At 35.3% G+C, this 11,840-nt stretch overlaps 1 gene segment (V, D, J or C); it reads left to right on the forward strand.

Annotated features, from left to right (window-relative positions):
• Positions 1-5,542: 5,542 nt before the first annotated feature.
• Positions 5,543-6,200, forward strand: LOC124090467 (T cell receptor alpha variable 13-1-like). The segment is given in 2 exon segments: positions 5,543-5,659; positions 5,818-6,200. Coding segments are annotated over 2 exon segments (435 nt in total).
• The last annotated feature ends 5,640 nt before the right edge of the window (positions 6,201-11,840 follow it).

Below are 11,840 nucleotides of genomic sequence, written 5' to 3' on the forward strand. Positions count from 1 at the left end.
AATCTGCATAACAGCAAGGACAATATTATTACTAAGTGTTGAATTAAAGCTAAAAACATTAGATTAAAGCATATCAAGTGGTCACTGTTATTGAAAAATTCTCATATAATGAAAGTTTCATATGTTTAATCACATAACTCTGTCAAGAATATATTAGGAACATACCAGAATTAGAAATAAATAGTAGATATTTTCCCCAAACAGAAGAAAATTAAACAACACAGTTCTAAATAACTCATGAACCAGTCTAGAAATCACACAGGAAATTAGAAAATTGCATTCACTGAATGAGAATAAAAACAGAACACCAAAATTTGTGAAATGCATCTAAATAGTAATTGGACAGAGGTTATAGTTTTACAGCTTCTATTAGAAAATGAGAATGATTTACATATTGCCATACTAGTGTCTGTTGTATTCTGCTGTGTAAATCAATGGATGTGTAACTTATATGATTCTGCAATCTGTATACGGGGTAAAAATGGGAATTCATAACCCACTTGAATCAAAGTGTGAAATATGATATATCAAGAACTATGTAATGTTTTGAACAACCAACAATAAAAATTTTTAAAAAAGAATATATTAGGTAAAACTAAGAACTTTCTGTGGAAAGGTCTGTGAGGAAACAAAGAGAAAAGTAATTGATGGAGTGGTAGCATTGAGAAATAACTTTTCAGTCTTCATTCCTATTCATAATGTTGTAATATTATTTATATTGTGCAATTTAAAATAATTTTTGTGGTATCTATTTTTAAAATTCTCTCCATTTTCATTAGTGCACTATAATTATATATTAATGGTGGATTTATTGCTACATATGTATTCATACACACAATATAACAATATAATTTGGCCATTATCATTCCATGATTGCTGAGAGCCACGGCCGAGTCTGTATGGCCCCTGGCATTTTGCCAACAGTATTGATTGACAGGCGAGGCATTACTATCCGCCTCTGACGCAACTTTTGAGTTCTTGCACTATTTTGGAGTACTCGTGGGGATTTCCGGGGATTCCCTGAGAGTTCCCATTGGTTGGGGAAGTGCAGGAGGAGGGATTTCCAGGAGAGATATTTCCGCTGGGGGTTCCTGGATGAGCCGTGGCATTCGAGAGAATTCCCCAGGAGCATGTGTGAGGTTTTTTTCTTGCAGTTCAAAAATAAAGTTTGTTCCTGCTTCAGTGGCTCGTGATTTGTGCCCAGCCAGACTGCGGCACATGATATTTTCCCTTTCCCTCTCTTCCTCCCTCCCTCTGGTCCCTTTCTTCTACTGATGACTCTTTGATTTTCATGAGATCTCCACCCCAAACTTTCTTTTACTTTTTGTCTGTAGCTTCCACATGTGAGAGAAAACATATGACCCTTCACTTTCTGAATTTGGCTTATTTCACCTAACCTAATGTTCTCAACTTCCATAAATTTTCCTGTAAATGACATAATTTCAGTCTCCTTTATGACTTTATAAAAACTTTAGTGTGTATATATGCCATGCTTTCTTTATCTACTCATCCACTGATAATCACCTAGGTGGCTCCATAGTTTGTCTATTGTGAATTGTGCTGCTATAAACATGGGTATGCATGTATTGCTATAGGGGGATGTCTTTAATTCTTTAGAATAAATGCCCAGGTGTGGTAAAGCTGGGTCATATTTTGGATTCATCCTTGGTCTTTTGGGAGACCTCCATATTGGTTTCTAAGGTGGCTGGTTGTACTAATTTGTATTCCCACCAACAGTGTCAAAGTCTTCCTTTTTCTCTACATGCTCTCCAACATTTATTATTTTTTGTATTCTTGAGAGTAGCCACTCTAACTGGGGTGAGATGAATTCTCAGTGTAGTTTTGACTTGAATTTTTCTGATAGCTCGGGATATTGCAGATTTTTTATGTGTTTATTGGCTATTTGCATTTCTTCTTTAGAGAAGTGCCTGTTTAGTTCATTTGTTCATTTATTAAATGGGTTATTTTATTACTTAATTTTTTGTTAATTTTTTTGAGTTCTTCATATATTTTGGATATTAGTCCTTTGTCAGAAGAGTAGCTAGCAAAAATTTTCTCTAATTCTGTAGGTTCTCTCTTTCTTTCTTAATTGATTCCTTTTAGATTGCTGCAAATGTTTTTTTTTTTAATTGGTGTCATTCCATTTATTTACATTTGGTATTATTTCATGAGTCTTAGGAATCCTTTGTGAATATCATTGCCTGCCCTTGTATGTTGGAATGTTAACCCTATGCTTTCTTCTACCAGTTGCATATTTTCTGGTTTAATTCCTTGCTTGACACATTTTTGAGAATTTTTTTTTTTTTTTTGCAGGGTGAGAAATAGGTATCTAACCTCATTCTTCTACACATGGATATCCAGTTTTCCATCACCATTTGTTAAAAAGGCTACATTTTCTACAACATATCTTTTTAGTATATTTGTCAATGATCAGATGATTGTGTCTGTATGGGTTTTTTCTGTGTCTCTAGTCTTTCCCATTGGTTTATGTATCTCATTTTATGCCAGTATCATGTTGTTTTAGTAGCTCTTTAGTAAAATTTGAGGTCAGGTATTGTGATGCCCCAAGAATAGCTGTTTTTCCTTTTACCTACTTGGCTACTGTAGATCTCTTACTCTTACATATGAATTTTAGGACAAATTTTTCTAAATTCTGGGATGAATGCCTGTGGTATTTAATGGGGTTTGCATTGCATCTCTATATTATATTTGGTAGCACCATCATTCTGACAGTATTATTTCAGCCTATCCATGAACATGGGAGTTCTTTCCATCTTCTAGTGTCTTGTTCAATTTCTTTCGTTAGATTTCTATAGTTTTTATTGTAGAGTTCTCTCACCTCTTTGTGTAGGTTTATTCCAAGGTGTTTTATTTTTGTTGAAGCTATTATCGATGGGATTGTTTTCCTGATAAGATATAGGAAATATATGAAAAGATAGTAGCCTGATGAAGTAGAATGCCATTTATGTGTAAACTTTTGAATGAACTTAGTTTTTCTAAGAAAGATAATTTTAAAATTAATGTTTCTTATAATTAAAAATACAGCATCAGGATGCATAAATAAGCATTCTGAGTTATATACACATTATGGAGTCTCTATCAAGTTATTAGATATCCACCAGTTATAGAAAATATCTGTGCAAATATTAAAATATTTATGTATTAATTTACATTTAAAATTAAAGTCAGACTCACAGGAAATTGATTTGGACAAGAAGGTAATTCATGTTACAAAAATCAATTCCCTAGAAATATAAACCCTAGATTTAATAAAAGTTATATTTCCAACTAAGCTATGAAACAATATTGTTCTAACATTTTTAAGAACTTCTGTATCTGTTCCATCATTCATCTTAACCAGAAATTATCAAAAATTCAGTTCATAGTCTTGCATTGAGTAAAAGTTCTTGACATCACTTTTAATTATAGTGCTTGACAATGAAATTGCTAAGAGAAGGAATTTTGAAAATCTAATACAATAAATTGCATAAGCTCAATTCGGAAAGTTTTATTTTCAATTTTGTTGGTTTGGGTCTTCTTCCTCTTTCTTTCAGCTGGTTTGGCTAAGGGCTAATCAATCTTGTTTACTTTTTCAAAGAAACAACTCGTTCTTGCATGATCCCTTGTATTGTTTTTTATTCTTATTTTCTTGTTATTCTGCTAACAAATCAGTCCACCACCACTCACTGGCTGCTGTTGGAGTGAGAGGTAAGTGACAGGACATCCTCAACACCCAGATCATCTCTATGGCCTTCCCTACAAGTAGCAGTGTATATTCATTAGCCCAGGAATCCATCCCTGATGGGAGGATACCAACATCATCAGCATCACTTGTACATTGTTAGTCAGGATGATCATTGAAATTGAGACACTAAGGACAACATTGTCCTCCTGCAGCTGGTAGTCCCTGAAGGTGGCACAAAATCTTTTTTTTTTTTCTGACTGTCACAACTCAAAAAGGCAAACATTGACCCAAAGTATCTGTATCCAAGAATAGGGAATTTTGTCTGAGAAATTGTAAATTCTATTATATGAAGAATAGGCAAGTAATAGAAAAACTTAGAATGGACGAATGTTATATAAATGGAAATATTTTATATATACACTTATTTATTGAGTCCAACATTGTCATCACACATATCCTTAAATCTATAATGGCATGAAATGTGTTAGATTTACTCTCTGTGATTCCAGCTTAGTAGTGAGGACAAATCAGTGGAAAGGGGTCTTGAATCTGGAAATTGAGGTCATCTTGGTTTGCCTGAAGCCATTGCTTATGGTTAGTTTTTGAGGTTCTGCTTCGTCCCTTCATATTATCTTATCTTACACAGGCAATTGGTAAGCTTTCCTAGATTTTTTCTTATAGATATTTCAAGTAACTTCAAGGAATTAAAGTAGATGAAAGCAGGCTTTTTGGCTAATGGAAATAATCCTGGAAATATGCACAGCTGAAATACTTTATCAAAGTTTTGGGGAAAGAACTTTGTAGTGTAAATCTGTGAAAAAAAAATCATTGATCAAGGCAGCAGAAGATCATCCTAGGAGGATTGGCTCATAGGTTAAGAGGAAATTCCAGGGAAGATATAAGACAGTCATAGCATTTATGGACAATAATCCATTTGATAGCAGATTATAAAGTCACATAAAGAATAGACTTATGTGTGTTTACATATTTTAAATCTGTAGTTTGATGTTTTGAGCATCTTTTCTCTTTCTCTAGTATTTTGTAGAATAGGAGCCATCAGAAATAGGAAAATTTTTCTTAAGCACATAATATTTCTCATTGCAATTCAATCCAGTCTATCCACCTGTTACTGAAGTTGGAGTGTTAATGACTCAAGAATGTATCCCTGTACTCCTTTACCATTAAAGTTTGATCTTTTATCCCAGGCACCTTTACTGAGGGAAGATGCCACAGTTTGACTTTGGTACTGCCTCTTCTCTAGGAATGGTAAGTTATGGGCAGGATCAGGCTTGGAGCAGCAGACTCGGATATAATGTGCATTTCCAATATTCAGTGGTCTTCTCTCTTTCTGTTCTTTGGCTTAAAAGTTCCTTTGATGAAGAGTTTTTCTCTGTCATAGACATATCTTGGAGGAAGATTTTGATGAAAGGAAAAGTAAAAAGTGTTCCTTCATTTACAAGAGTGCTTCCTTGATTTCAAATTTATCAAGTCAGCCCATGGTTGTATCAACACCAGCAGCACCAATTTATTAACAATGGCTCAGTAGTATGCAGGAACATCAACCTTGATGTCTACATACTAACTGTGCATTTAATTTCTGATCTGATACCTATTTAATAGACCTATTGCCACTTTTATGTGTCTGAGTTCCTCTTGGGGGAAGGAAAGACCATTTTACCAGGGATTTCAGTAGTTAAGGATGTGACCACAAGGGAGCAGTCTACCCCAGCTGGTGCAGAATAGATGACATGTTCTTTGTGGTAGTTTCTGAATGCATAGGCAGATGTCAGAAGCCTTTTTCTTATTGGCTGGGTAGGTAATAAGAGAAGCCACTATAATTGTTAGAGGAAACAAAGTGACAACCTGATAACAGAAGGAGCTCTCCTGGCTAGAGATCAAATCTGTGGTCTAAAAGAAGAATAATGAAGACAGTGATTTATTCTTTATTTGTGTTCTTGTGGCTACAGATGAGCTGTGAGTTGAGGATTGGGGGATAATAGAGTATACTACTGAATGTTCTTTTAATGCCCAGGGAGATGATTAGGTTTATTTAGATCTCCTGAATGTCCTGCAGGAAAACAAAATTCTGGAGAGTAATGACCCAATTTCTTGTTTTTCTTTTTCTTTCCAAGGTGTGAGCCGAGGAAACAAGGTGGAGCAGCATCCTTCTACTCTGAGTGTCCAGGAGGGAGACAGCGCTGTTATCAACTGTACTTATTCAGATAGTGGTTCAGAGTACTTCCCTTGGTATAAGCAAGAAGCTGGAAAAGGTCCCCATCGTATTATAGACATTCGTTCAAATAAGGACATAAATCAAATCCAAAGATTCATTGTTGTGTTGGATAAGAAAGCCAAACACTTCTCCCTGAACATCACAGCCACCCAACCTGGAGACTCAGCTGTCTACTTCTGTGCAGCTGATGCACGATGCTTCCTAGACATCTGCAGCCTGTACTCAAACCTGCTACTGGGCCGAGCCCCACCTGTTTCTCTTACCACAGACTTTCCTGAATAGCATTTGCCATATTGTTTAAAAGTAGCAAATAAAAATTAAAAATAGCATATTAGTATATAGTAAGAAATTTAGGTACATTATTAGCCTGGTGCTTAATATTTTTTCTATATAATACTTAACATTTTTCCTGTCATTTTTGTTAGGAAAGGCATACAGCACAAAGTTTTGCTATACATATACATAGTGAAAACTGGACAGATAGATGAGGAGATACATAGGGAAGGCATGGGGGAAGGAATCCCCAACTCCAGGTATGTTCACGTGATCAGCAATTCTAAAGCTGTACTTAACATATTCTTAAGGGGGAATTAGAACTATTTTGCCTTGAAATGTAGAATTGAAGATGAGTTTACATCTGCTGTTCAGACTCTTTTAATCTAAATAACCCCTTTTGAACAACATCGTAATCCCTATGATTGCTGGCTTTGACTCTTTAGATATTGCGTTAGTTATTTTTTTTCTGAATAGAAAACATTATGCACCAAACGCAGAAAATATATACGATACAAAAAAATGGGAAATTGATAATTTTGTACCCAGACAATCTGTTTCTAATATTTGCTCAAAGAATACAGACAAGTACATATATAAGATGAACTAGTCTAGATATCTAATATACAGTATAAGGCATACAGTTAATGATACTGTGTTAGGGATTTCTGTCAAATAAGTAGATTTTAGCTTTTTTTGGTCAACACAAAAACTTATTATGGAAAAGAATAGATATGTAATTTGTTTCACTATATAACCATTTATATATATTCATCTTAAAACATACTATTGTAAAAACCCCAATTATATAAACAAAATTTATTTTGAAGAAATCTATTTATTTCTAGTTATCCATGCTTCTCTTTCTTTATAAAACTCCATTTTGTAGAGACAGTTAAATTTATTACTCAATAGTTAATTTTATTTCTCCTTTAGTTCTTTGTGTATATGAAAAAAATATATATGTATATATGTACAATCCTAGATACATAAATATTAATCCCCACTTTACTCAATTCTTACTAGTAGAATACAGAAGGAATTTGTTTAATGATTAACTCACAGATGTCTTGCTAAAATGCTATCTTTATGTCTAGACTGAATTAAACTTTATGATCACAAGTTTCTTTTAAAAATTATATTTTAGTGATCACAATAAGTCAAAGAAAATGAAGAAGCTATATAAAAAAGAAATTCCTGAAGTCTTTGACTTCTTGAGAAAGGAAGGTGAATTTGAAGAGCTTCCATATTAAGGATAGACACAGCTGGCTGTTGGTGTGGTGAGGAGGATCCTTCTTGGCTAAGTTACAGATGTTAGTTATCAGCTAATTGTCTTATTCTAGTCTTTAGAATAAATTAAATTTAAAACATCTGAATGGTAGTGGCTAATGTTGTGACCCCTTCTTCAACTGGCTGTCCTTCTTTCCCTCAACATTATCACTAGCTCCTGTCCTGAAAAAGGAAGTAGATTCCTTATTAGTCCATTTCACTCAAGACTGGTAATGGAGTGAGAGGGAAGCGTGGCTTACATTTTATCACTAAGTTTCATGGTTATAAGAGAGAGGGTATGTTATTATTCACCTAAAAGATCTATCTTACTAAGGTGACAATTTATCCAAAAGAATGAAACAAAGTCCACACATTATTAAAAGAAACCCAGCCACAGTGTGTAGGATAAATTATCTTAGATCCAAGCTGTTCAAGCTTGGAACTTCAAGATGGTTCAGGTACATTTCCCTTTTGCTTCTGTAACAAATTTGGTGGCTTACAGCAATGGAAGTGTTTTTTCTCCAACATGGTTCTAGAGGCCTGAAGTTAAAATCAGTTTCTCTGGGTTGCACTCACCCAGAGGCTGTAGGGAGAATCTGCCTCTGGCTCCTCCCAGCTCTGATGGCTGCCAGCATTTCTGGGCTTGGGGCTGCCCCCTCCATTCTCTGCCTCCACAGTTACCCTGGCATCTCTCAAACACAAATAAGATTGCTTTCAAATTTCATATATTCCCATATGCTTTCTAGTTAAATATCTTAACATAAACCTATCTGCATATAAATTAACTGACATTCTAGTGGTCAGGAACTGAGTTGTTTTGGTGGTGTGATTTTGCCTTCCACAGTGGGTATGGCTGGGGCTTTTCTTTTTCCACATTGAGGAAATAATGTTACATATTATACTGAGTCCAGTCACAAAAATAGAAAGTGTCATCACTTTATTTTCCTGGGATTTTAAATATCATTTCTTAAATTGTTTTATAAAAGAATTAACTCTTTGGTGTATAGTTCTATCTGTGAACACTGAATTCCATTGCATCATATAGGTCTCTGTAACCACTGCACAATCATAATGTGGAATAATGTTGTCATCTCAGAGCCTCTTGTGCTCTCCAGTTATAACCACACCCTCTCATCCCAAAGTCCAGGCAAACTTCATGTGTTCTTTTCTACTTGTGACTTTGCAGAATATCCTGTGAATTGAGTCATATAATTTAAACCTCTGAAGAAACCTGAGTCTTGGATAGAGGAAGCTAATGCCATAGGGTACATATGAAACCTCCATCTCTGCACCAATCTCAGTCGCTCCTACTCCTGAATGTTTTAAACTTTTATGTCATTTCATTTAAAACAATCATCATTTCAAGTGTTTGTATTTCCTTGGAGATCTGATTTATATTTTTACCAAAAAGAAAAAAATATATATATCCCACCATAATGACAATTGATAAAGGAGAGTTTCAGATGAGTTTCATGTCAGTGTATACAATTAGGGTGAGTCCTTCTCTTTGTATGAGTTTAACTGCACCAATTCTACCTTGATTATTTATCAGCAGATACATTTCTAACATTTTAAGTCTAATTTTATTAATCAAAAGTCACTTACTCTATGCTTCTTCAGGCTGGGTTATGAGTTGGATTATTCAAGAAGTGGCATTGAATGACATACTCAGCAATTCTTTAGATATGATTCACTACTAATGGCTTTGTAGAACTGAAATAAAACACTATTGTGGCTATTGCCTCAATAAAACCTGTACCATACCACGTTATTTTGATAGTAGAAGAACAAAACAAGATAAATTAGAAATATGTTCATTCTACCATTGAGGTGAGAAAATACTACTTAAAGTATAAAAAATTAAGGATTGGACATGAGATATCACTCTGAGTGTTTCTAATTATCCAGAGAATTCTGTTCTGACAGTCTCAGAGACACTGTATAGGTTGTATCAGGGTTTGTGTGTTTCAAGGATCCTGGGTCAGTGCCCATATTTTGAGGACTGTCTTCTTAAGAACATTATCTACAGAATCTTACTTAAGATCTTTAACATGAATTACTTTTTAGTTATTGTCATTGTAGGATGAGTGATGTCATAATGATTGTTAAATGCACTTAGGATCAGTTCCTTGTACTTCATTTGTTCACCTGGTAGTAAATAACATTTAGGTCATTTCTATAAGGTTCAAATGTATCATTCTCTGGGTTGTTTCATCAGGTCATCTAGGTTTCAGCCATACAAAGGCTGATAAAATGAGATGCCAGGAAAGGCAACCTGTTGGCATACTGATGAGGACACTGATTCATGAGTTTACTTATCTAGTTATGTTTGTGAAACATGGAATGTGTATAATTTGGGAATTACTGGTGACTAATTCATAGCAAGACAACTTATCTTATTAAGTTTGTGAAACATGGAATCTGTATAATTTGAGAATTACCTGTACCTACTGGTGACTAGTTCCTATGAAGGGGAAAAGCATAGCCACAAAAGCTTAGGTTAACAATGAATTACATAGGACATGGAGGCTCAAGCATGTCTGATACAGTAATTAATTTCACCTGATTTTTGTTTTTTCTTTGTGGCAATGGGGGTGGAATTCAGGGCTTCACATATGCTAGGCATGTGCTCTACTGCTGAGCTATATTGTAGCATGATTCAGTACTTAATTTGATTTTGGACATTTCATTTGGTTCCAAATTTTCAGGGTATATTGAGTTGATGAAAAAAAGTGAAATTTCTGAGTGAGGACAGTCTCACCTAACTGTCCCACAAACATGATTCACATGAATTGAATGAACTCAGGCAAAGAACACAAAATCAAGCTGAGTTTTCTTCATCGCAGGTGCTGTGGCTTTCTGATAGGAGGCTGCTTCAACTCATAGAAAAGAGAAGACTTAGTGGTACACACTCGTGACTCATGAAGGTTTTGCAATTTCATGAAATTCTTCTGGAGATGGTCAAAGTATTCCATTCCTGTTAATGTCCCATCTTTACTGTATTTATGGAACTTTTTTGGTACCAGGAAAGGCATGAACTGGCCACATTTTCTGCTATGCTAGGAAAGTTTTCCTACAAATAAGTGTTCATTTAATGTTGCAGCCCACATGTTCCAACTGTGATGTGTTGTCTCTGAGGAATTAAGCAAGCATTCACTGGAGATCAGTTGGCTTTTCCAGGGGGTCTTTCTGGCTTTGGTAATATCTTGTTTTCATTGATCAAAGAAATCTTTTGTAGTATTTCTATGCAAACTTGAGAACCAAATTTTCTGTATCTGAGAGGAAATTGTGGAGCTTTTCCATGAATTTTTATTTATGTTGTATAAGAGATCCTTACTAAGGACTGTAGTCAGAAAGGCATGATCTATAGTCAATTCAGTATGATCATCTGCTCAAGCATCACCCCCTCCACAGCTTCTGTGGTGACTCTTATAGTGTCTTCATGACAAAATTTCTATGATTAGCATGAAGACCTAATGCACTTTAAGTATTTAGTGTCTATTTTCAAACTATCAGATTAAGAAGAGGCTAACAGGGTTAAGAAACATCATAGTCTCTGGAGTCCTGGAGGTTTTTTAACTACGTTGAAAAATGCTGACATCACTGTATATATTTTTTGTTTTCACTTTCCTCAGAGGGATCCACAAATTCAGCAACCTGAGTTAATTTTCCTTCTACTTGAAGACTAGATATATATACTGGAATCTGGTATTATCTATGTTCAAGTTTTTATTGTAACATATTGAAATCAAATTTAATTACAAATTTGGCATGAGAGTGTCAAAATATCTTTTCTGGACATGGACACTTTTTGAATAACAAAAGTACAATCATGGGATTTCTGTGAATGATCAGTACAATGGATTTAAATAGTATGAGAAGAATTTCATTGTATCTCTTTAATTAATTAGTCATCCTCCTGGTAGAAAAATGTTCCATTTAGTAGAGAGCAGAACAGTTGTCCTGCTTGTGGCATAATCAGATTTAGTGTGACTCCAGTGCCAGATCTGAAGTCTGTGTTGGTGAGACCATCAGCCAGCCACAGAGAAGTTTAAGATGACACATGCCACCTCCTGCTCCAGGAAGCCTCTGTTTCCTGCTCTGGTGCAGCAGCAGCTCATAGCCCAGTTGTTCCTCTCTCACCCTGTGGGGCTCCCCTCCCAGTGCAGAGCCTGAAATCCAAGAGGAAACAGATACTTTTCAACTAGAGGAAGAACACCAACATGGTGCTGCCCTGGCTGCTGAAGCTGGTCATGGTGTCCATGTGGCTGGGTAGGGATGGTCCTTGTGGGAAGGAGCCTTCTCTATGACCAAGGGACTGGGGAACAGAGTCACTTTAAAGGGACTTTAGGAGGGAGATTAGCAGGGAGCAAAAATGTA

The sequence above is a fragment of the Marmota monax genome, unplaced genomic scaffold (assembly GCF_021218885.2).
Source record: "Marmota monax isolate L192 unplaced genomic scaffold, Marmota_monax_Labrador192_F-V1.1 WCK01_AAM20220418_F8-fsc00017, whole genome shotgun sequence".
NCBI classification, from domain to species: domain Eukaryota; kingdom Metazoa; phylum Chordata; class Mammalia; order Rodentia; family Sciuridae; genus Marmota; species Marmota monax.